The sequence below is a fragment of the Stomoxys calcitrans genome, chromosome 1 (assembly GCF_963082655.1).
Source record: "Stomoxys calcitrans chromosome 1, idStoCalc2.1, whole genome shotgun sequence".
Classification (NCBI taxonomy): domain Eukaryota; kingdom Metazoa; phylum Arthropoda; class Insecta; order Diptera; family Muscidae; genus Stomoxys; species Stomoxys calcitrans.
The window spans coordinates 57,414,692-57,442,283 of NC_081552.1; the positions used below are offsets into that span (position 1 = coordinate 57,414,692).

General features: G+C 37.5%; 1 protein-coding gene across 4 annotated transcripts in view; it reads right to left on the reverse strand.

Moving 5' to 3' along the window:
- Positions 1-8,061: 8,061 nt before the first annotated feature.
- The window catches only part of LOC106090311 (NADH-cytochrome b5 reductase 3), a 30,901-nt gene continuing 11,370 nt past the window's right edge, over positions 8,062-27,592 (reverse strand). For 3 of the 4 annotated variants that reach the window (XM_059360523.1, XM_013256468.2, XM_059360524.1), the window contains exons 2-4: positions 20,734-21,390; positions 20,568-20,667; positions 8,062-8,235 (exon numbers count right to left, since the gene is read on the reverse strand). In XM_059360523.1, the coding sequence (XP_059216506.1) occupies positions 8,063-8,235; positions 20,568-20,667; positions 20,734-21,390 (930 nt within the window). In that variant the 3' untranslated portion in view covers position 8,062. Of the gene's footprint in view, positions 8,236-9,922; positions 10,339-20,567; positions 20,668-20,733; positions 21,391-27,592 lie in introns of all 4 variants that reach the window. The other variant, XR_001221795.2, reaches the window with a different exon arrangement.

Here is a 27,592-nt window from a genome sequence, read left to right on the forward strand (position 1 = left end):
TTAAATAAAAATATTAAACTTACGATTCACATCCATATCTAGTCATTTGAACAACTCATCCGCCATTGATATATAATTAGCCATTTTCACGAACCATTTTCACTCCCTAACGATCATTTCATTTCCCACCACCAATATATCAATCGTTAGGGTAACATCTTGTATGACAACTTGCTTCTTTATTCTTCCAATGGCCAATACTTCATTTCCGTCGAAACCCATAAGCTTCATATGACAAGCATCGTATTTAATACCATCCAAATTTTTCAGCTATATCCATCCGAATTGTTGAACATTCACTTCCCAGATCACAAAACACATTTACAGAGCGGCCATTAACTACGGCTGTTTGTGTTAAACCATTACTTCTGTTGATAGATAAACATTATAAAATGTAAAAATCCAAGACGATCTAGACATGTCCGTCCGTCTGTCTGTTGAAATCACGCTACAGTCTTTACAAAAAGAGATATTGAGCTGAAATTTTGGAGAGATTCTTTTTTTGTTCATAAGCAGTAAAGCAGTTAAGTAAAAAGATGGGCTATATCGGACTATATCTTGATATAGCCCCCATATATACCGATCCGCCGATTTAGGGTCTCAGGCCCATAAAAGCCACATTTACTATCCGATTTTGCTGAAATTTGGGGCAGTGAGTTGTGTTAGGCCCTTCGACATCCTTCGTCAATTGGCTCAGATCGGTCCAGATTTGGATATAGCTGTCATATAGACCGATCCTCAGATTTAGGGTCTTAGGCCCATAAAAGCCACATTTATTATCCGATTTCGCTGAAATTTGGAACAGTGAGTTGTCTTAGGCCAATCGACATCCTTCGTTAATTTGGCTCAAATCCGTCCAGATTTGGATATAGCTGCCATATAGGTCGATCCTCCGATTTATGGTGTAAGGCCCAAAAAGCCACATTCATTACCCGATTTTGCTGAAATTTGGGACAGTGAGTTGTGTTAGGCCCTCTGCCATATTTCTTCAATTTGGTCCAGATCGGTTCAGATTTAGATATAGCTGCCATATAGACCGATTTCTTGATTTATGGTTTTGGGCCCATAAAATGCTCATTTTTTGTCTGATATCGCCGAAATTTGGAACAGTGAGTTAAGTTAAGCCCCTTGACATACTTCTGCAATATCGCACAGATCGGTCTAGATTTTTTCAAAATCGAAAATTGGCAAAGATACTCATTTTATTTTCAAAAATGGGTGCAGGAACTGACACATCGCCGGTATCATTTGGTCATAAAGTAAGAGCTGATTTTTACACTGATTGCTAACACAGTGCAAAAATCTTCTGGACGTTGTATTAATGGCTTCGAACGCTAGACACCGGCAACGGCTCTTGCTCCGTGTGCCCAGATTGGCATTAACGACGAAAAATACCCAAGAATAGAGCTGCCTTAGAAAAATTCTAGCTCAAGTTAGGAAAGAGGTATCGTAATGAAATTTGGGTTGGCGTAAAGTAGTAGACGACTGAAACCAGTTACTACAACATTTCCCGTCATGTTTAGGGGAAAATGGGCTTGTCAAAAGTCGACAATTTTTAATATCCCAAAAATCAAACGAAAAAATGTCTCAAAAATCTTAGTAGTGAGATTTCTAGAATCCGTTTTAATGTCCTGTTGCATTTGATGGTTTCTTTAAAAAAAAATAAATTTATTTCAATAAATTTACAGCAGCTTCTATTGTATGCCAAAATCATTAAATCCAGATTTTTTCGCTAAATGGTCATAAACAATTTTGAGATCTTTAGCTCAATCCGTAAATAAAGTACCATTTTGTACGTTTTAGCACCTAAATGTACAAATATCAAAACAATCTTCTAGTCACAAGTTACATACTGCTAATATGTACCTGTATTCCTAATTTCACAGATGTCTGTAAATAAAGTACCACTTTGTACGTTTAAGTACCAAAATGAACTAATATCAACAAAATCTGCTAGTCGTCCGGTACATATCGCCAAGATGTGTCTGTATTCCAAATTTCAGATAGTACCAAATACAGCACTTAAGTACTTTTTATACCAATCCTGGTACGATTTCAACATTTCATATTTAGTACAACTTACCGTATATTTGTCATGACATCGATCATTTTTAGCAAATTTTTTAATTTTACCCTTCTCCGTTCACTGCTATTTCGTACTTTTGGTAGCAAAATATATGATTTTTTAAAAAATCACTTAGTTAGCCTACATATATTTCTTAGTAGAATGTACATGTTAAATTTCAGAGCTCTAGTTCAATTCGTAAAAAAAGTATGAAATGGTGCCAAATACGGTACTACGTTTCTTCCGTTTTCATTACTATTTTTATACCCTCCACCATAGGATGTCATTTTGTTTGTAACTATTCGAAATATTCGTCTGAGACCCCATAATGTACATATATATATATTCTTGATCGTCGCAACATTTTATGTCGACCTAGTCGTGTCCGTCCGTCCGTCTGTCTGTCGAAAGCACGCTAACTTCCGAAGGAGTAAGGCTAGCCGCCTGAAATATTGCACAAATACTTCTTATTAGTGTAGGTCGGTTGGTATTGTAAATAAGCCATATCGGTCCATATAGCTGCCATATAAACCGATTTTGGGTCTTGACTTCTTTAGCCTCTAGAGTGCGTAATTCTTATCCAACTGGAATGAAATTTTGCACGTAGTATTTTGTTATGATATCGAACAACTGTGCCAAGTATGGTTCAAATCGGTTCATAACCTGATTTAGCTGCCATATAAAAAGATCTGGGGACTTGACTTCTTGAGCTTCTAGAGGGCGCAATTTCTATCCGATTTTGATGAAGTTTTGCAAGACGTATTTTATTCTTACTTTCAACAACTGTGTCAAATAAGGTTCAAATCGGTTCATAACCTGATATAGCTGCGATATAAACCGATCTGGGATCTTGACTTCTTGAGCCTCCAGAGGTCGCAATTATTATCCGATTTACCTTAAATTTTGTACGACGGATTCTCTCATGACCATCAGCATACGTGTTTATTATGGTCTGAATCGGTCTTTAGCCCGACACAGCTCCCATATAGAGCTCTCTATTTTACTTCTTGAGCCCCCAAAGGGCGCAATTCTTATTCGAATTGGCTGATATTTTACACAGGTCTCCAATATATAATTTAATTGAGGTCCGAATCGGACCATAACTTGATATCGCTCTAATAGCAGAGCAAATCTTTTCTTATATCCTGTTTTGCCTAAGAAGAGATGCCGGGAAAAGAGCTCGACAAATGCGATCCATGGTGGAGAGTATATAAGATTCGGCCCGGCTGCACTTAGCACGCTTTTACTTGTTTCTATCTACCCCCTTTATTTCGTAACAACAATCATTTAAGCCAAATTTCGTTCTACCTCTACCCGTTCGCCCTATGCAAAGTTCACCTATTTTGTACCTTTTTTTGGTACTTTTTTATTTCTAAACATACAAAAACTCTTTTTGCATCCCAATTTAGGTTGCCATAGTGTACCTTAATTCCAAAATTCAAAGCTCTACCTCAATTAGCCAAAAAGTACCAATTGCGGTTTCAAGCGTACCATTTTTCCCACTTCCGGTACTATTTTGGGAAATTTTTGACACCAAATCTTATTTTTCGGAAAATCACAATTCTAGCCTCATCCGTTCGCGCTGGGTAAAAAGTCAACATTTCGTACTTTTTAGTACCTAAACGTTGTTGTTGTTTGGGACAGATAAGCGTAATTAAAAACTTTAAAAATATTTATGCAAATTTTAAAAAAATAATCTCGAGGTTAGGTTGTCTTTAGAGAATTTTTCGCCTTAAGTTAGTCCTTAAAAAAATTCATTAAAATGTAGTCTTTAAAATTAAAATTTAATAATTTTTTGTTAATAAAACTTTTGTCTTTATAAAAAAAGATTTTAAAGAGATTTGTTCTTAAAAAAAATAATTTCGAAGCGGTTCGGCCCGTGGTGAAGTTTTGTCATAAGAGAATATTAAGCTGAAATATTGTCTCTAGAAAAATATCATTAAAATTTTCTAGAAAAAAACGTGATTAAAATTTTGTTTTTACAAAGAATTTCATTACAATTTTGTCCTTAAGAAAAATAATTTTAAGGCGGCCCTGGCCTCAGCAAAATGTTGTATTTGTAGAATATTATAAATATGAAATTTTGTCATTATAAAAAATGTTGATAAAATTTTTGTTTACAATAAATTTAATTTAAATTTTTTCTTTAGACAAAATGATTTTGTGGGGGGAGGGGAGCTCGGGTGTTGGCTACGTCCCTGGCTGCCATATAGACACCGATCTATCGATTTAAGGTTTCGTGTCCATAAAAGACGCATTTATTGTCCGATGTCGCCGAAATTTGGGACAGTGATTTGTGTTAGACCCTTCAACATTTGCAATTTGGCCCAGATCGGTCCAGATTTGGATATAGCTGCCATATAGACCGATCTCTCGATTTAAGGTTTCGTGTCCATAAAAGGCGCATTTATTGTCCGATGTCGCCGAAATTTGGGACAGTGATTTGTGTTAGACCCTTCGACATTTGCAATTTGTCCCAGATCGGTCCAGATTTGGATATAGCTGCCATATAGACCGATCTCTCGATTTAAGGTTTCGTGTCCATAAAAGGCGCATTTATTGTCCGATGTCGCCGAAATTTGGGACAGTGATTTGTGTTAGACCCTTCGACATTTGCAATTTGTCCCAGATCGGTCCAGATTTGGATATAGCTGCCATATAGACCGATCTCTCGATTTAAGGTTTCGTGTCCATAAAAGGCGCATTTATTGTCCGATGTCGCCGAAATTTGGGACAGTGATTTGTGTTAGACCCTTCGACATTTGCAATTTGTCCCAGATCGGTCCAGATTTGGATATAGCTGCCATATAGACCAATATTTTGTTCTACAAAATTGAACAATGACTTGTAGTTATTATACCACTCAATGTCCGTGCCGTATTTGGTCCAAATTAGACGATATTTCGATATAGCTGCTATGGGGGCATGAATTATGCATTTTTCACCGGATTATGACGAAAGGTGGTTTACATACATACCCGAGGAGGTTCGGCCTGGCCGAACTTAACCCCTTTTTATTTGTTTTATCTGCACTTATTGTTATACCCACCACCGAAGGATGGGGGTATATTCATTTTGTCATTCCGTTTGCAACACATCGAAATATCCATTTCCGACCCTATAAAGTATATATATTCTTGATCAGCGTAAAAATCTAAGACGATCTAGACATGTCCGTCCGTCTGTCCGTCTGTCTGTTGAAATCACGCTACAGCCTTTAAAAATAGAGATATTGAGCTGAAACTTTACACAGATTCTTTTTTTGTCCATAAGCAGGTTAAGTTCGAAGATGAGCTATATCGGACTATATCTTGATATAGCCCCCATATAGACCGATCGGCCGATTTAGGGTCTTAGGCCCATAAAAGCCACATTTATTATCCGATTTTGCTGAAATTTGGGACAGTGAGTTATGTTAGGCCCTTCGACATCCTCCGTGAATTTGGCTCAGATCGGTCCAGATTTGGATATAGCTGCCATATAGACCGATCATCCGATTTGGGGTCTAAGTCCCATAAAAGCCACATTTATTATCCAATTTCGCTGAAATTTGGGACAGTGAGTTGCGTTAGGCCCTTCGACATCCTCCGTGAATTTGGCTCAGATCGGTCTAGATTTGGATATAGCTGCCATATAGACCGATCATCCGATTTGGGGTCTAAGTCCCATAAAAGCCACATTTATTATCCGATCTTGCTCAAATTTGAAACAGTGAGTTGTGTTATGCCTTTCGACATCTTTCTTCAATTTGGCCCAGATCGCTTCAGATTTGGATATAGCTGCCATATAGACCGATTTCTTGATTTATGGTTTTGGGCTCATAAAATGTTAATGTATTATCCGATGTCGCCAAAATTTGGAACAGTGAGTTAAGTTAAACCCCTTGACATACTTCTGCAATATCGCACAGATCGCTTCAGATTTGGATATAGCTGCCATATTGGCCGATATATACGTTTTAGGTTTTGGGGCCATAAAAGTCGCATTTATTGTCCGATGTCGCTGAAATTTGAGACAGTGAGTTTGGCTAGGCTCTTCGAAGTCCTTCTTCAATTTTGCCCAGATCGGTCGAGATTTGAATATAGCTGCCATATAGACCGATATCGCGATTTAAGGTCTTGGCCCCATAAGAGGCGCATTTATAATCCGATTTCACTGAAATTTGACACAGTGACTTACGTTAGGCTTTTCGACATCCGTGTCGTATATGGTTCAGATCGGTTTATTTTTAGATATAGCTAGTGTACTTTTAATATTTGGTCCAAATCGGAACATATTTTGATATAACTGATATGGGACATAAGGTATGAAATTTCCACCGAATTTTGATGAAAGGTGGTTTACATATATTCCCGAGGTGGTGGGTATCCAAAGTTCGGTCCGGCCGAACTTAACGCCTTTTTACTTGTTTTCTATATGTAATATATGTAAATATATATTTTTCAGAAGCAGAGAAAAAACTTACCATTTAGAGCCTAGTACTGACTTCGACTTTTCGCCTGAACTACTGTCAAAAGGCATTATTAAAAAAGATGGGCACACATTCCTTAGAAGTGGTACGGGTTTTATGAGCAAAATACATGGAACATGTCGCTGCGTCACTATCAATTCTGCTCCAATTAATTGCAAATGTAATTAAAATCTCACGAAATGAGCACCAACAACACTGCTTCAATGCTGTTGATTGCCTTTGGTTTGGGTTCTGGCAAAGAATAGAGTACGTCGGATTTCGCAATAATTTTCGCTACGAATGAAGTCAGTATTAGGCTTAAACCAATAAGACAAACAAAAATGGGTTAAGGGTTGCGGATACAATTTTTTGGTCACTTTCCTCACTTTTTCAATCGTGATTCGCTAGTTTTTCTTCAGCCGTGACTTTTCGTGAGCCGCGCGTGACAAATTTTTTTGTCTCGTGAGCGTGAGTACAGCAAAACTCAAGTGTACATATCTATATCATTTATTGGATTGCCCAAAAAGTAATTGCGGTTTTTTCATATAGTCGGCGTTGAATAATTTTTTTCACAGCTTGTGACTCTGTAATTGCATTCTTTCTTCTGTCAGTTATCAGCTGTTAGTTTTAGCTTGCTTTAGAAAAAAAGTGTAAAAAAAAGTATATTTCATTAAGGTTCATTCTAAGTTTTATTAAAAATGCATTTACTTTCTTTTAAAAAATCCGCAATTACTTTTTGGGCAACCCAATAATTTATTGTATTGTTGCATAGGTCAGAAAAAGCTCAATTGGTTTCTCCCCTTCTGAAATCGAATACAAATGGACACTTAATATGAATGAGAATGCAAATGAATTCTGTTTGCCACTCACCTAAAAGTTTCAAATAACAAATTCATATATTCCGCGAAGGAAGGGTGAGAAATATAATCGTTATGCAAACGCCAGCAATTGGCGTTCCTCATTGGGTGACTAGAAGTCTGCTGGGGAACTTTATACACGCGTTTTCAATTAAAAGCACAAAATACAAATTGCAGGTCAATGAATTTGGAAAAAAGAACAGGTGGCAGAACAGAACAGCTGATAAGATATTAATGATTTTTAAAAGAAATCCATTGATTAGAATGACTTTCAAAGCCAGGGTCCTTATACTATTTACCTTTCAATTAAAAACTCTCAAGTTTTATATTTTAAACAATTTTTTTGTTGACTGTGTTTTTTGAAAACCAGTCAACACAATATCTAATCATTTATTTGGTTTCTTTAAATAAAATAAAGAAATTATATTATACATTAGACTTATATTCAAACGTTATTTATAACCAAGAGGGGATTGAGAAACAAATGCATACGAATTTTTAAATCAAATAAAAAATTAAAATATCTGTATCGAGTATTTGCAAAAGTGGGTTCGATTTTGGCTACACAAACACCAGAAAGCTGCTTAACTAGGAATTGTTTATGTTGAAACATAAGTAACGTTAGGAAGGTTGCGGCGACGACGGATGCGGCAATTGTATTCCACGCAAACACTGCTGCTACAACTTTTTTTAGTAAGCAAAACGATTATCCGGATGATAGCCCAATGCATCGAGGGCAGGATTGCAAGCGAAATTAATCATAGGTGGGGGGCCGCACATCAAGGTGATAGTTGAATCGCTGGCAGGGAAGTGATGCACTTTAATCATATTCTCATTGACAAAACCAATGCCATAGGGCCAGCCTGTAAGGAAGTAAAAAATGTCAAAATTAAAATATTTCAAAAAAGAAGTATTTTTTAAATTTTATCTTATTATTCCTGAATTAAGGAGCTAAATGTCAAAGTGAGCTATTCCGCAACCTTATATCAGGAGATGCTTATGGGAAAGTTCGGGTGGCTGCTGCTGTTGTATAACAAGCAACGGTTCTAATAAATTCGCTTTTGGTTAAGGTTAGTAAATCACCCGCGCAAAAGTTTTGTGGAATCTATATGACCTTGCAGGGTCGTAGGGTCATCGACTACAAATTGACGTATGAATAAATATACATACTGGAGTATACGAAGTGGGATAGCTAAAATATCAGGGTTGTCATTCTGATTTCAAAATAAGTAGGTTTAGCTGAAAGCTTAAAGGCTAGCCCACCATTGATGCTGGGCTAGCTTTTCAGAGAGACCCATTTGGACCACTGTGATACTCATGTAAGAAGAAATTCAGGAGAAAGAGTAAAATGGTAAGTGCGAGTGCCGCCATAGTGTCCACTCAAATTTGAGGTTCGTTGGTGGCATATCTCTGCCCAGAATTTCCATTACGAGTATGGTATGGCACAGATCTTTGAATGAAATACGGTACACTTGTCCGACAGTCTCAAGGACATTGTTAAGTCTCTCCTTCACTTTGAGTCGATATAGCCCACTTTGACATTCTATCATAATACCTAACAATGAGAAGTAAAAACGTACTAAGTTCGACCGTGCCGATCTTAGGATACCCACCACCATGGATTTATTTATCATCCTATTTCATTATAACCCTTCTACTATATACATAGGGCCTATAACAGAAGTAAGGTTTACATAGCAACTTTGTTTTAATGCGGTCCGATTTAAACCGTAATAAGGATGTCAAGGGATCTAATATAACATAGTTTCTGATCTCTACCATATTCGGATCAGGTGACGGAAAGCTTAAAACAAGCCACTATTTAAAATTTCAGCCAAATCGGGGAAATAAATGCATCTTTTTAGGGCTAAATACCCTAATTCAGCAGATCGGTATATATGGCAGCTATATGTTAATGTGGGCCGATAAGGACCATATTCGGGATAGATGTCGCGAACCTTAATACAGACCATTGTCTCAAATATTGCGGCATCTATGGGTTTAAGACCCTAAATTGGAATATGAAAATGTTGCCCGATCTGAACCATATTTGGGTAGGAAGCCGGTTGTACGCACCGGATTGACCCGATGGATTCCTTCATCGGCAAGGACTGCCGCCTCAGTGTGCAACACACTGCAACAACAGCAATAACTGTTTAAAATTTTAGCGAAATCGGATAATAATGCGGCTTTAACCGGCTTAAGACCCTAAATGGGCACATCGGTATATATGGCAGCTATATCCTAATACAGTGCGCTTTTGAACATCAAGAACTTAACTTGCGTATGGAAAAAAATAAGGTTTTCTATCAAATTTTAGTTCAATATCTCAATTTTAAAAGGCTGTAGCATCATTACAACCGACGGAAGGACAGACAAACGGACATCGTGAAATTGTCTTGGAATTTTAAGACGACCTTTTATTTATATATATATTTTGTAGGGTCGAAAATGGATATTTCGATGTGTTGCAAACGGAATGAGAGGAATGAATATACCCCCCATTCCCATGGTGGTGGCCATAAAAAAGTATCTCGTAACTCCATATACCTTTTTCGTACTCTGGTCGACTCTTTCTGCAGGCATTTCGAATTTAACACAAGAAAATCAATAACTCAAATCTGACGATGATTGTACTTTTACTACACATTTTCTAAAATTTGAAATTCTATTATGCGCTCCTCTTACATTCTCCTATTTTGTTTTCTTTGCATTTTTCGTTTGCTTGTAGTAGTGTTAGGATTCTCTTGGTAGCAACTAAAGCGGTATTCGGCGAATCATTCTCATCAATTTTTAGTAACTAAAACGATTGTCGCTGTGATGGCCAAGTCTTTCGAGACCTGGTATACAGGTATAATTCACCATTGGCGGAGGTCCACACAGTAAACACAAGGTATCTGGTCCTGGTGGAAATAGATGCTCTTTCATCATGTCATCGTTCACATAGCCAATGTTATAGGACCAGCCTATACGTTTGGGTCGCGTCGTCCGCATTTGTTGGGCAGCAATTTCAAAAGGTGTAAAAGATCGAAGAAAATTTGAAGGATATTTTTATATTTTCTTACAAAGGGTTTTTTTTTCAAAAAAAAAAAAAAAAAACTACAAAAGAATTAAGTTTCTACAAATCAACCAAATGTGTGACCCAACTAAAGAAATGTTAAAAAATTACAATTCAAAAAACTAAAAAAAAACTTGGTTGAAAAATCTCAGAATTATAGCCTGTTTGTCTATCTCGAAGCGAATTTTTCGCGGCACTCAAGAGTTTGTTTAAATTGCAATTCGAGCAATAAAATTCGATGTATAAACAGATTCATCAAAGTACAAATAAACAGATTCATCAAAGTACTAATAACTCATCAAAAATAGATACTAAAAACCGTCTATATAGACGAATATAGATCGGAAAAAGAAGTGCAGACGAACGAAAAAGCAACCGTCCGACATGGACAAAAAGGCTTTTTAGCCTTTAAATATCGCAAAAGAAATGAAATTTTAAGAAAATTTCCTATAGAATTGAAATTTTTAAAATATTTTTCATAGAAATTAAATTTTGACAAAAACTTATATATAAAAAAAAAACAATTTGTGCTTGTTTGTTTGTTACGTATAGACTCAGAAACGGCTGAACTGATAACCTTGAAATGTTCACTGGTTTGGAAGGAAATATAAGCTATATAATTTTTTGATATCGGAAAAATATCAAATGAAAGGTATTCAGCAGTAGAGTATTAATAATTAGGTCCAAGTATCTGAGGGGCCACCCCAACCCCAAAACCCCCTAAAATATGTTTATTGGACGAGCATGACAATACAGGACTCAAATGAAAGGTATTCCGGAGTAGATAACGAATATGGTGAGGAAGAAATAATATGCTTTATAATTTGTTGATATCGGAAGGGGGCGGAACCTTCCCCGTTAACTCAAAAATACCACCCAAAATCAAAGGTGCACCGATAAGGATAATATGGATATAAAATGAAAGGCATTGAAGAGAAGAATCCGAATATGATTTCAAAAATTGGGTCCAAGTACCCATGAAGTGGCCCTTACCCCAAAACTTCTAAAAGCAGGCAAATTGAAAGTCCATATCAATGTGGGGCTCAAATGAAAGGTAATCGGGATTAGATTACGGATCTGACATACAAAATCAGGTCGAAGTATAGGGGGTCATCCTACCCCCCAAATGGGCATATTAGCCAATCACGACTATATACTCAAAAACGGCTGAACCGTTTTCTCATTTGGGGCCGCCACCCCCCAAATTAGCATATAAGCCGACCATTGGACTCAAATGAAAGCAATTTGGGAGTAGATTTGGAAAATTACATTAAATTTATGGTAAGGTATCTAGGTGGCGCCCAACCTCCTTAAATCACCTCAAATAGGATACATAATCAAATGTATTTGAGAATAGAAAACTAAATTTATTGTAAGGTATCTAGGTGGCGCTCAACCTCCTTAAATCACCTCAAATAGGACATAATCAAATGTATTTGAGAATAGAAAACTTAACCGAACTTATTGCCTGAACAAATCAAAGGTCTTTGGAAGTGAAGAACGAATTAGATACCTATTTTTAGGACAAAGTTGCGGAGTGCCAGCCCCAGCCCCAAAACTACCTCCAACCCGTACACATTTATCGACCATGGCAATTTTGGCCTAAATAAATTGGGATTAGAGCACGAATTTGACAAATTCGAAATGTCCGATGTACCATCCCTACCCCAAAAACCAACCCCCCGCAAATGGATAGAGACCAATCACGACAATATAGGGCTCAAATGAAACAGGACTTATTTTTCGACTATGGTAATGTGGGCTCATATGAAAAGTGTATAGCACGAAGTTTATATTTACACTAGCTGACCCGGGCCTGCTCCGCTGCGCCTTTTTATACCCTCCACCATAGGATGGGGGGTATACTAATTTCGTCATTCTGTTTGTAACTACTCGAAATATTCGTCTGAGACCCCATAAAGTATATATATTCTTGATCGTCGCGACATTTTATGTCGATCTAGCCATGTCCGTCCGTCTGTCCGTCCGTCCGTCTGTCTGTCGAAAGCAGGAGTAAAGCTAGCCGCTTGAAATTTTGCACAAATACTTCTTAATAGTGTAGGTCGGTTGGTATTGTCAATGGGCCATATCGGTCCATGTTTTGATATAGCTGCCATATAAACCGATCTTGGGTCTTGACTTCTAGAGCCTCTAGAGTGAGCAATCCGATTGGGATGAAATTTTACATGGCTTGTTTCGTTATGATATCCAATAACTGTGGCAAGTATGGCCCTAATCGGTCCATAACCTGATATAGCTGCCATATTAACCGATCTTGTGTCTTGACTTCTTGAGCCTCTAGACTGCGCAATTCTCGTCCGATTTGACTGAAATTTTGCACGTAGTATTTTGTTATGATATCCAATAACTGCACATAGTGTTTTGATATCACTTTCAACAACTGTGCAAAGTATGGTCCTAATCGGTCCATAACCTGATATAGCTGCCATATAAACCGATCTTGGGTCTTGACTTCTTGAGCCTCTAGAGAGCGCAATTCTTATCCGATTGGAATGAAATTTTGCATGACGTGTTTTGTTATGATATCCACCAACTGTGCCAAGTATGGTTCAAATCGTTCCATAACCTGATATGGATGCCATATAAACCGATCTTGGGTCTTGACTTCTTGAGCCTCTAGAGTGAGCAATTCTTATCCGATTGGAATGAAATTTTGCACGACGTGTTTTGTTATGATATCCACCAACTGTGCCAAGTATGGTTCAAATCGGTCCATAACCTGATATGGCTGCCATATAAACCGATCTTGGGTCTTGACTTCTAGAGCCTCTAGAGTGAGCAATTCTAATCCGATTGGAATGAAATTTTGCACGGCGTGTTTCGTTATTATATTCAACAACTGTGCAAAGTATAGTTCAAATCGGTTTATAACCTGATATAGCTGCCATATAAACCGATCTTGGGTCTTGACTTCTTGAGCCTCTAGAGTGAGCAATTCTTATCCGATTGGAATGAAATTTTGCACGACGTGTTTTGTTATGATATCCACCAACTGTGCCAAGTATGGTTCAAATCGGTCCATAACCTGATATGGCTGCCATATAAACCGATCTTGGGTCTTGACTTCTTGAGCCTCTAGAGTGAACAATTCTTATGAAATTTGGATTGGAATGAAATTTTGCACGACGTGTTTTGTTATGATATCCAACAACTGTGCCGAGTATGGTTCGAGTCGATCCATAACCTGATATTGCTGTCATATAAACCGATCTTGGGTCTTGACTTCTTGAGCCTCTAGAGGGCGCAGTTCTCATCCGATTTGACTGAAATTTTGCACATAGTGTTTTGATTTCACTTCCAACAACTGTGCGAAGTATGGTTCAAATCGATCCATAACCTGATATAGCTGCTATATAAACCGATCTTGGGTCTTGACTTTGAGCTTTTAGAAGACGCAATTCCTATCCGATTTGGCACAGATTTTGTACAACGGCTTCTCCCATGGCCTTCAACATACATGTGCAATATGGTATGAATCGATCTATAGCTTGACACAGCTCCCATATAAACCGATCTCCCGATTTTGCTTCTTGAGCCCCGAATTGGACTATAATTTGATAAAACTCCATCTCCTCCTCCGCCCATATTCATTATTCTTTGTTTGCCTAAAAAGAGATACTGCGCAAGGAACTCGACAGATGCGATCCATGGTGGAGGGTATATAAGATTCGGCCCGGCCGAACTTAGCACGCTCTTACTTGTTTTACTTTATATGGAACAAAAGTTTCCTTGGAATATTTATTTTCGACAATTAAAGAGCTTTTAGTGAAATACCACGCTACGAAAATAGTATATCGCTTGACTAAGTTTAACAATATAAGTGCCTTTGTCTGAATCCCATTTGGTCCACGAATTTAAGTTTGGATGTAAGGTGTACTCCATTCTTAAAATACTTCATTTCAGCCCGATATTCTCATGATGTCTGATTTATGATGGTGTTTTCGGGGGAGAGGTGGTCCCCCAAATACTTGACCCTGAAAATATTTCAGCATCGTGCTCTTCTCTCAAATACCATTTATTTAAACCCCTATTGCCATTGGTTTAAGAGGAGTTTACAGGATGAGGCGTTCCCCAAACACTTGGCCCCAAAATAAGTTATCAAATTCGTTTTCTAGTCTCAGACACCTTTCATTTGAGCCACATTTTGGCATGGTCGAAAATTTTTTCCCTTTGGGGGTGTTTTGGGAAAGGGGTAATGCCCTAAATACGTGGTCCTTAATTTGGATATCAAATTCGTATTCTACTCCAAAATACCTTTATTTGATCCCCATATCGTGATAGTCACTAAAAAATAGCTGTTTTTGGGGTATTTAGGAAAAGGGGTAGAAGCCCGAAAAATTGGTGCCGAAAATGGGTATCAATTCATGCTCTACCTCCAATACCTTTCATTTAAGCTCCACATTGACATGGTCGGTAAATATGCTCGATTTAGGGGTGTTTTGGGGATTGGGGTGGTTCCCCAAACATTCTCATATATCTATATATCATTTATTTGATCCCCATATTGCCATTGGTCTCAAAATTGAATATCAAATTCGTTTTCTAATCTCATTTAAAGTCCTTATTGCAAATGTCAGCAAATATGTCGGGTTTGGGGTATTGGCCCTAAAAACTATAAATATTTAGTTCCACTCTCTTTAAGACCCAAATTGTCTTGGTGAGCAAATACGTCCTATTTGGGCGTTGTTATCGTGGTGGGGCGTTCCCTAGACAGTTGGTCCCTAATGTTGATACAGATACGTGGTCTACTCCCAAATATATTTTATTTGAGCCCCATATTCCCATAGTCGGCAAACATGATAGGCTTGGGGGGTGTTTTGGGGGATGGGCGGCCACTCAGTGAGTTGGCCTTGAAAATATATATCGGATTCGTGCTCTAATCTGAAAACCCTCTTAATTGGGCCTCATATTGCAATAGTCAGCAAATACTTCCTAGTTGGGTGATGTTGTGGGGGTGGCCCCATAGACACTTTTCCCGAATATTGATATCAAATTCGTGGTTTACACCCAAAGACCTTTCATTTGAGACCCATATTGGTATGGTCGTAAATTTGTCCCCTTTGGGGGATGTTTTTGGTGAGAGGCGGCCATTTGGTCCCATATTTGGATATCAGATTCGTATTCTGCATTCAAATACCTTTTATTTGAGTCCCATATTCCCATGGTCAGTAAATAAGTCCTGTTTGGGGGGTGTTTTGGGAAAGGGGTGGACCCACAGAAACGTGGTTCCACATTTGGATATCAGATTCGTATTCTACTCCCAAATACCTTTCATTTGAGTCCCATATTGCCATGGTCGGTATATATGTCCGATTTAGGGGTTTTGGGGCTTGGGATGATCCCCCTAGCACTTGGTCCGGCAATTGGATATCAGATATGTTTTCTTATCCTAAATACTTTTCACTTGAGTCGTGTTGTCGTGATTGATCTGAATATATGTTTGGTAGGTTTTAGGGCGGGGCAGCCCCCCTAGGTACCCCTTCCGAAATTTGGACACCAAATTTTTATTTTTAGGGTCCTATATGAGAGCACACAAAATTTCGCTTAAATCGCACCACCCATCTCCAAAATCTGGCGTTTCCGAAAATTAGGGTAAGGGGGAGGATCCGCCCCCCATTCAGATATCAAAAAATGTAGTACCCTATTTTCACCGCGGGGTCACTATGCACCATCTATAAAAATTTCAAGAAAATCGGTTCAGCCGTTTCTGAGTCTATAAGGAACACACAAACAAACAAACCTACAAACACAAATTGATTTTTATATATAAGATTAAGGACTAAATGTCTGGGTGGACACCTCACTCCCAAAATACACCCAAACCGGACATATTTACCCACCACATAGGCGTCCTAAGAAAAAAGGGAGTAGAACAGGCCTCTGCGCTTCAATGACACGAATTCGATATCCACATTCGGGACGTAATGTCCCCATCTTAAAACTCTACCGAAATAGGACTTTTATATCGACGATTGCAAAATAGGACTCAAATAAATGTTATACGAGAGTTAAAGAGGGTGCTGCGGAGCGGTCCCGTTTTCTATAAAATGAAGAATTTTGAAAAAATTTATACACAACAGGAACTGGGAGAATAATAAAAAAAATAATAAAAAGAAGAAAATAAAAAGGTAACTTAGCTAAGTGAATGCAAAGAAATGAAATTGGTAAGAAAGTTTTATTTCATATGGTGTAAAAGGAAATTTTGTCAATTTGACTAAATTTCCTATAGAAATGAAATTTTGACAAAATTTCCTATAGAAATGAAATTTTGACAAAATTTCCTATAGAAATGAAATTTTGACAAAATTTTTGTAAAACGACATTTTGACATTCTTCGGAAATGAATTTTTGACAAAATTTCTTTTAGAAATGAAATTTTCTAAAGAACAAAATTTCCTATAGAAATGAAATTTTGACAATATTTCCTATAGAAATGAAATTTTGACAAAATTGTTTTATGTCTATGAAATTTTAACAAACTATTCATAAAAATGAAATTTGTCTGTTTGCACTTTCTTTTTTTTGTTCTTAAAATCTTACTGAGATGCCATTGCAGGATATTGTCCCGCTTTAGACCATTCTTTAATGCTTTCTAATCAAAGAGTGAAAGAAAAAGTGTGTTGTTTCTAGAATCATTTGACTGGTTTCCTTTATCGCGATTTCATTTTCATCCAAGAAAAATCATCAGAAGATGTCAAATGGATCACGGTGCTTTACAACCATTCCAACTAGAGTAAGTTGTAAAGCACACATCTGAATTTGAACAGGGCTCTTTAAGCGACTTATAGCGGAATAGAAAACATCTACTTCCCATCCCTTATTCAAATCCAACTTATCCAACGAAAATTTTATAAAAAAAAAATCTAAAAAAATATAACGAAGTTTATAGAAAAAATCTTGGCAAAATAAAAAATATATGCAGAAATAAAATGTTGGCAATGTTTTCTACAGATATAAAATCAGCGTTCATCTGACATTTACCGCTGCCCTTTTTAATGAATAAGGAGAAATTTGGCCTAGATCGACATTGGATGTAGTAAAAAAGATATTTGGGACTGAAAAAAATCATATAATCCCTAATCAATACTTAAGAGACGAATGTACTATAATCCTATTTTTCAACCAATGATTGGATACTCGGCAAACTAAATGATGGGGATCACAAAAATCCGGCGGCCTCGAATATCCCATCAAATCCAATGACGTTTTATGACATAGATTCAACTAGGTATATGTGAGCCTTGAAAGTGGAATCTGAAGACTTGTCTGAAGAATTATAATTCAATACATTGTCTGTGGCCAAGACGATATTGAGCCTTATAGTAGTCTAAATTAAGAAGTAGTCCTAAAGGCAGTCTTAGTGTTTAGTATTGAAGATGTATTGGGTTGCCCAAAAAGTAATTGCGGATTTTTCACAGCTTGTGACTCTGTAATTGCATTCTTTCTTCTGTCAGTTATCAGCTATTACTTTTAGCTTGCTTTAGAAAAAAATTGTAAAAAAAAGTATATTTGATTAGAGTTCATTCTAAGTTTTATTAAAAATGCATTTACCTTCTTTTAAAAAAAACCGCAATTACTTCTTGGGTAACCCAATAATAGTAGCCAGAATGGAAATAAAAAGCCCATTAATTCCTGACTTCTCTCTATAAACTACAGGATTCATGATTGCCGCACTTAAACCCAAAGCTTCAGATAAAAGAAATTTCTGTAGGAAAAAATAACCTCGTTGTGGTTACACAAAGAGAATTTTCCTCCATAAATATAATGGTCGTGTTTCATTAACTTTTGTTCATAAATATTATGAAAAGTTTTATTTTATTAATGAAAAAAAATATTATAAAAATTGTTAATGAAAAATAATGTATGAATATGATCGTTTATGAAAAAAGTTCTTATATTTATAATACTTTGTTTCATACATGTAAAGAAAGTTTTAATAATATTTATAATTGGGGAATTTACCAAGTCAAAACCAAGTAAACTACTTAATGTATACTTTGAAGAGGTAAAAAATTTTGTCATTATTTCTCGTTTGTTGTCCATGTTTGTTCACATATTGTTGTTGTTGTAGCAGTGTGTTGTACACTGAGGCTCACATGCTTTCGTTGTGTGCAAAAGAAAGAATGAAAAACACACACCCATGCACCTACATGCATGTTCTACGTTACACCAATGCAGAAATGACAACATGCACAGTTAGACCTCTGCGTCATTCATTCTATTGGATGTTTTTAACTATGCAGTGATGTGAAAAGTGTAAAAAGTAAGCACTGCGGACTATCCCCTGTGGAAATGAAACATGAAATTATGTTTGCAAAGGGGAACCATTGATAGACCATTAAAATGTACACAAAAAAGGTAACCGTGAGCAATATTTTTCAACTGTGGACTACGAATACAATACGGAGTCGGTTTTATATATCGGAACGATTCAGCCTTTCTAGAGACTGATCAAGAATCGCTACCCCCCTTCTACACGCAAGTGTGATGTATGTTCAACACAATACCTAGATTTATGTTCAACTTATTTTATCTCAATTTATGTTCAACTAATTTAACTAAATATAAAAGCTTTTGTTTTAAATTTTTTAAAGGAATTCATATTATTTCCAACATGTGTTTTTTCATATTTAATTTTGTAAATATAATGAAAGCATTTCATAAACAGTAAAAAAGGGTTAAATGAATATAATAAATATTATTAAAAATTTTTATGACATTTTTATTTAAATGTTATGAAAGTTTTTCATAAATGTTATGAAAACTTTTTATAAACTATATGTTTGATTTTCATAAATGTTATGACATGTGCTGTAGGTCGATACGGTATCATCTTACCGTGTGCAGCCGGTTGTACGTACCGGATTGACCCAATGAAGTCCTTCATCGGCAAGGGCTGCCGCCTCAGTGTACAACACACTGCTACAACAACAACATCATCTTATGAACCGAACATCAACTTACGAACCGGCTCGTCGCTGTGCTGTAGATCGCTGCGGCCTAAACACAAAAGGGACTGCAGTGACATTCAATGAATATTCAAGTGCACAACAAAGAGTTTGACAATGTAGATGTGTTTCTTGTTCTTAGCATTGATAATTAGTTTGTATCGGAATAGTGTAAGTAAGTAAGGCTTTCTTCTCTCTTACTGAGCTAAGAAGAGTTAGAGGACTTATTGAGCCCTGTTTCAAAATAAAAGCGTGCTCTACACCGTACTCAATAGTCGTTGGGTATGTAGAGCACCTCAATCAATTTGACGAAGGTGTTGATGAAGATACATGGCCTATCAGAAGTAGTAATCCACCATGCCAGCCAAAGTGTTTTAAAAACAACACACACTTGCCTTACTATTATAAGTTCTTTACATTCTCGAGCTGGAATATGTTCGAAACATTACGAAAAGATTTTAAAGATCAAAATTGACATTTCTAAAAAATACAATTTTCCTTTAAAATAAAATGTTGACAATTTTTTTTCAATTGTCTACATTTTTGTCAAAATGCTGTAGGAAATCTCAATCCCTATAAAAACTCTACCTGCTTTAAAAAAACTGCAAATAATTCAACCATTTCTTCACAATAAATATTCCATTAAGCTTTTTATCCAAATTTTCACAAGCCAAAAAATATGTGCTAAACAATATAAGATTTAAAAAAAAAGAAAAAATAAAATATGATATGCGAAACGAAATTGGCTAAAGAAAAGAATAGAAACTTATATACAGCCAAACACAATAAGGCAGTTTCATTCAAACGAACGACATTTCTTCTCTCGAATTTTTAATCGTAAATCAGCTGGATGCCACCGGGGGGCAGAGGTTAACATTGCAAATGTTAGCTTCGTTTGTGAATTATCCTGTCCTGTTAAAACTTCTCTACCAAGTTGTGTCGCTATGCGGCACGTCGTTCGGACTCGGAATAAAAGAGGACTGGACTCATTTCTATGAGAGAAGTATCCCCTGTTCCTTAATGGAATATTCATGGGAAATTGAGTAGTCGTTTGTAAATAAGCTGATTGAAAAAAAATTTAAAAACAAATTGTCGTTCGCTGTGGAGTTACATTTTTAATGGAGTTGGCAGTTCATATATATATAAATAAACCTTATTTTAAACTCACCTTCACCGGCTTTATCAACGGTATACCAAACTTTGAATTGATCAGGATATTTCTTGGCCAATTCATCCAATTCATTGCGCAGCAAAATATCCTTTTCGCTCTAGAAATGGACAGGAAAAATAATAATTTTAGCAATTTTATAAGTAAAACCACAATAAACACTCACCTGATTGGCAAACAATAAAGCCAATTCAGTTTTATCCTTTTCACTACGTTTCAAAACATCACGTATCAATTGTAGCATGGGAGTAATACCAGTACCACCAGCAATCATGTTCACCCGTTTGGCAGTCACCGTCTTGGGTGGATCCTTGCGCAATTTCTTAATCGAAAAATTGCCATTGCCTAAATATTGCAAACGGCCGGAGGGGCCACGGAAGGATATTTTATCGCCCACCTTCATCTGATCCAAATACTGAGACATTTTACCACCCGCGGGAAATTTGGGATGGACATCCTTAAAATAGACCTTAACCACTAGATCAACATAGCCAACATCATCATCCGAGGAGATGGGTGTGTAGGGACGTATCACCAATTCACCATCAATGGTGGCAATCAAATGAATGTGCTGGCCAACGGGCAAACCCAAAATGTGTTGATGTGAGGGTAAACCGAAACGAAAACGTCGTGTATCATGACTGAGTTCTTCCCTTTCGATCAGGGGCAATTGATACTTGTCATTGGCATCGATCAGTGTGCGTAGTCGGGCAGTTCTGTTAGGTTCTGGGCGGGCTTTCTTTGTGGTTTTCTTATTGATAAAATAGTGAATGATAACGGCTCCCGTAACGACGGCAATAACGCCCACAGCAATAGGGATTATCTGTAAGTAAAAAAAAAACACAACATATACATACAATAGTAAATTTTGGAAGACAATTTAAAGCTGGCCGTGTAAATATATAGGCGCCCTTAAGAATTGATTAATAATAAAAAAATTTAAATTAATCAATAATAAAAATTTATTGTAAAAAAAAATCAAACCCATGCTTCTATAGGGATTTCTCTATAAGTTCTGGTGCATAAACAACATATGTATAAATATAAACTTTAGGCCAGCAGACGGAAGGCCAATGAACATTATTGTACTCAGTGTTGTCAGATTAGGGGAAATTTCCCCAAACAGGGGAAAAAATTTTCTCATTTTGGGTATGGTCATTTTGATGGGGAAAAAGGTTAAAATTGGGGATTTTCTAGGGGAAATTTCGTCTGCATAGTTTCAAAATTATTTTTCTTGGGTATACGAATTTTCATTATGTTTAGTGTTGGCTAATACCCCCGGATTAGATGTGATTTAATAGAAAGCATATTCACCTTCACCGATGTTTGCTTCATTTCCGTCCCTCCGTCCGTCTGTCGAAACCATGATAGTGGTCGAAGGAATTAAGCTATCCCTTGTAATTTTGAACCACTTGCCAATAATAATGGGCCATATCGGTTCAGATTTCGATATAGCTCCCATATCAATTAGTCTTTCGATATGACTTCTGAACCCCTAGAAAATGCAATTTTTATCCGATTGTGCTGAATTAATAGCACGAGTGTCTAACAATCATGCAAAGTATGGTCCAGATCGTTTTAGTACCAGATATAATAACTCCCATATAAATCGAATAAAACTATCTCCAGTTTTGACATCGTGAGCCCATGAAACGGCAATTGCTACAGCTAAAGCTTTGCACGTAGTATTTTTTATACCCTCCACCATAGGATGGGGGGTATACTAATTTCGTCATTCTGATTGTTACTACACGAAATATTCGTCTGAGACCCCATAAAGTATATATATTCTTGATCGTCGCGAAATTTTATGTCGATCTAGCCATGTCCGTCCGTCTGTCCGTCCGTCCGTCCGTCTGTCTGTCGAAGCTCGTTAACTTCCGAAGGAGTAAAGCTAGCCGCTTGAAATTTTGCACAAATACTTCTTATTAGGTCGGTTGGTATTGTAAATTGGCCATATCGGTCCATGTTTTGATATAGCTGCCATATAAACCGATCTTGGGTCTTGACTTCTTGAGCCTCTAGAGTGCGCAATTCTTATCCGATTGGAATGAAATTTTGCACGACGTGTTGATATCCAACAACTGTGCCAAGTATGGTTTAAATCGGTCCATAACCTGATATAGCTGCCATATAAACCGATCTTGGGTCTTGACTTCTTGAGCCTCTAGAGGGCGCAATTCTTATCCAATTTGAATGAATTTTGGCGCGTAGTATTTTGTTATGATATCCAACAACTGTGCCAAGTATGGTTCAAATCGGTTCATAACATGATATAGCTGTCATATAAACAGATCTGGGGACTTGACTTCTTGAGCTTCTGGAGGGCGCAATTCCTATCCGATTTGGCTGAAATTTTGCAAGACGTTTTTTATTGTTACTTTCAACAACTATGTCAAATAAGGTAAAAGTCGGTTCATAACCTGATATAGCTGTCATATAAACCGATCTGGGATCTTGCCTGAAATTTTGTACGACGGATTCTCTCATGACCATTAACATACGTTTTTATTATGGTCTGAATCGGTCTATAGCCCGATACAGCTCCCATATAAATATATCTCTCTATTTTACTTCTTGAGGCCACAAAGGGCGCAATTCTTATTCGAATTGGCTGACGTTTTATACAGGTCGCCAACCTATAAATTTAATTGTGGTCCAAACCGGACCATATCTTGATATCGTTCTAATAGCAGAGCAAATCTTTACTTTTATCATTTTTTTTGCCTTAGAAGAGATGCCGGGAAAAGAACTCGACAAATGCGATCTATGGTGGAGGGTATATAAGATTCGGCCCGGCCGAACTTAGCACGCTTGTTATTACTTAAAATTACAAAATTAAAATGCATCACTCCATTGCCGGAAAAACATTTTGTTGGGGGAATTTTTGGGGAAATTTATTGTGAATTTGAGGAATCTGTCTCAAAAAATCTGGCAACCGTGATTGTGCCAATGTAGGGCCTTCTAAGTCAGAAACGTCCACTAATGGGGTGTTATCTGTGACCGATCCGTTTGTGTTTGTCAATTTTCTTGCTGTAATAAACAGAAACAGTTCACTCTAGCGATGTTCTTTGTAATGGTCTATTACTCGCCTCTCCCCATCAAAATGAATTTGAGGATTACCCGTGACAAAGTCATTCGTTCTAAGTTATCGGCATTGCTTTTGTTTTTTTTTAATATGTGCCATTACTTTTGTATACCCCTAATACCCTCAATTTGTTGATTTGTGTGCATTAAACGTTCTCTAAACAATTCTCCCAGTTTATATAAACTGTAGGGTTCGTCTTTTCCTCACAACACAAATGGAAACGCAAAATGTTTAATAGAATAAAAATTATATCGCTTTATTAAATAAAGCAAATTATAAAACCAAATAACTAGAATAGAACAGAGGAGTGTAGGAGTATGTGCACACATTGCGCACGGGTTATTTGATTTGACTAATAGAAAATTATTAAGATTATAACATAAGGGATCAAAGTTTAGTCATATGCCAATATATTAAGACATGGCGCATGTGAACTCAGTAAATGGGTACATAAGATAACAACATATTGATCATCTAATAGCTGAGTATGCTAAGTTACGTGATTTTCTTAGAGTATGTGATGTATTTGCTTGAATAACTTAGAAAAAGCGAGACATGGTAGGACAAAATACACTCTACAAGCGAGCGTTTCTTTTCACTAGCCATTTCATTATTCGAAGCACTTGAGTCACTTCTGTTTGTCCGTGCGTGTGTCTGTTTGCTCTAAAGACGCTACTGTCCCGTTTCATTTTATTTAGGGCAGTCGTATTTTTCATCCTGTTTTCGTTGGAGTTTGCACGATAGGTTGTATTAGCCCCTTCCAAATGAGCAGTATTAATATTCACACGAATCCCATTTAGAATAGCACGACCAGCGCCGAATCTGATAAGCTTCCGGAAAAAGTTGAAAACCAACTGGACAAAATTCGGAAGGCTACTCAGAAAAAGTCTTGGGCAAGACAATTTAGATTGCCTAAGCATAGAAGACATTGACGAAAATGTCAACAGGATTACGACTGCACTGGTGGAGTCTTTCGAAGATAGTTGTCCTCTTCGGGAAAGGAAATCAGCCCAAGAAAAACCCTAGATGACCGGGGAAGAGGTCCGCAGACTTGTTAACAGAGCACGTCGTAAAAAAGCGGAAGTTTATTGGATTGTGTATTACACACGGCTCAAGGAATACAATATTACCAGAGCAGCAAAACGTGCCTCCTGGAAGATTTTCTACGAACAGGTCCATAGCATTAACGACGACGCCAAGATAAAAAATTTTCTCTCAAAAACCCATATCCAAACTGAAACTTTAGTAGACGACATGGGAGTGAGAGCAGAGACAACGGAGGCCATGTTGAGGCTTTTGATGAAAACCCATTTTCCACGGGATACGACGGGACTCGGGGAGACACCGCGCAATCTTGGAATAATTATGTTAATCGAAGGTTAATCATTACGATGGGAGAATGGATTGAGGATGGGAGCAGGTCATACCATCGCGCTATAATCGAGTCGACGATAGAAAACCAGAAAGAAAGGGAAGAGGTTTCTGATCGGATACCAGAGACGACACTTGAGGTCGAGTCCGAGGCACTGCTGCCAGCGGTACAGTCTTGGACTGACGGAACCCTAGTATTTTCATATGGAAGATCATGTTACACGGATGGATCAAAGCTAGAGGACAGAGTGGGCCTGGGGGTCTGCATTGAGAATCCAGTGACAGAGATCTGTTTTAGACTGCCTGACCATAATACGATCCGGGCGATCACGGAATGTGTGAGTCGGTGTGGTGTTAACGCGAAGACGTCGAGTGTGAACCTCTTTACGAGCAGTAAAATGGCCATAAGGGCAATAACAACCGGGACGGAAAGACCATAAACAATCTTGGAATGTAAGAAGGAGATTAACGTCTAAGGATAAGGATAACGGAGTAAGGAGGAATGAGAACTGCCGTCAATAAACTTTGTTAACCCGAAGTCTTTCGGGTCGACGAAATTCGAGTTAACCGAAACAGTCGGTAGGACGGCGAAAATGCTATGGGTGATCCGTATAGCTTTTCGTATCATAACGGGCCACATAGCACTACGAGCTCACTTATACAAGATGGGCGCGGTCAGTGATAGTATGTGTAAAGCATGTGGGGAAGATGCTAACACGTTGGAGCATTTCCTATGTCATTGCCCGGCTTTCGCCCCTAAAAAACACCGGTACTTAGGTGGGGACACAATACCAGACATGAACCAACTTAGGGGAGTGGTATGGAAAATTTCGATGTTACTTTTTTGTTTTTAGAGCGCACAACAAGCCGATTACTGGCATAGGTGTATGTCCATAGTGGCATGGGGTGGATTAATATCCGCACCCTTGTTTTCAACCTAACCCAACCTAAACTCAGTGAAGAACTTAGTACCCAGAGATGGCCTGTCGGAAACTCTGACGTGTATGACATACATCTCCGACGTATTATACGTACGTCGAAAACGTCGTAAACCTAGCCAAAAAAACAAGTTTTTGACAAAGTTAAAGTTAAAGAAAAATCGTACAACTATTTAAACTTTCTTGAATTTATGATTATGGCCAACCTGGTGCATAGATTAGAATTGTCTACAACAAAAAAAAATCTTATTTTGAATTCTGGCGAGACCATCGAAAACATTTTCGACTGTTGATTCCCCTCACTAGTGCTGGTAGCATTTGTGAATATCATAATGTGGTCAGACTATAAAAAGATTTAAAGCAAAAACTTTTTATCACAATGTTAATTTTGATAATTTGTGTAGGACCTATAGCAATAACAACAAATCTAGAACAATGATATTATGTCGAATCTAAACAAGTAGCAGGACTTTTTAGAGTTTTTTGACATTAACTACTTTTTATACGTTGTCGACGTTTACAACTTAATGACAGCCACAAACATAAAAAATCATCATACGGACCATCTCTATTAGTACTGCAAAATGTTTTCACAGATGTTTTTCACTATTTTTTATATGGAGTTTCACCGTTAAAACAACTAAACTTAATACCCACCTTTCGAGCTGTAGGCTGTTGACAAGACGGAATAATTCTAAAATAAAAGGTTATTTGCTTACTTAAAGCGATCATAACTTTAATAACCCCGGCACGGGATAGCTTGAGCACCACATAAGCTGGAACATTGAGCTCCGATCTGTGTGGTGTTCAACGCTGTCACGAGAAGCTTAGCTGCGAAGGCGCGGCCGCGTCCACAGGTTGTGGATAGTGAAATGCTGCATACGGAGTAGCTGTAACTGCAGTCGCGGACAATCAGCGGTATCGAGTGGAGGGCTCAGTGAGAGGTCGGGTGGCACCGGCTCTTGCTTAAATACTAAGTGTCTTTGATGCTCGATATGACAAGGCGAGTAATTGGCGCACGATCTCTCACTGAGACTCTCCACTCGATATCGTCGCTTGTCCGCGACTGCAGTTGCAGCTCCTCCGTATATGAAGCATCCCACTATCCGCAATCTGTGACGTGCCCGGCAGCTCTTAGCTGTGCTTCCTGTGATAACTACATATGACCAACACACATAAGAGCTTAAAGATCCAGCCTGTGTGGTGTTGATGGTTATCCCGTGCCGGGCTCACCCACCATGAGTCGCATTTGTTAAATTCTCTGCACGCCTTCTGTTTGTAGTTTGGTTTAGAAGTTGGAAACATCGTGTAAAATATCAGTCAAATCGTATAAGACTTGCCCATTTTATCCTAAATAAGTTCGTGGCCTATGAGTTGCTTAACAAGAAAGAAGATTGGGAATGGTATGATCAAGATGCATTCAGGATAGGTTTTATATTTTTTCAATTTTGCAAATAGCGGAACTTTACCGATAATATTGATAGAAATAATTTCAATCGATATTAATCCAATATCGATATTAATCGATAGTACCATCGATATTAATCGATAGTACCATCGATATTTTGCCAGCTGTAATGGCTACACCATGTCGTACATTCACGCATGCCAGTAAATTGAATTTATCG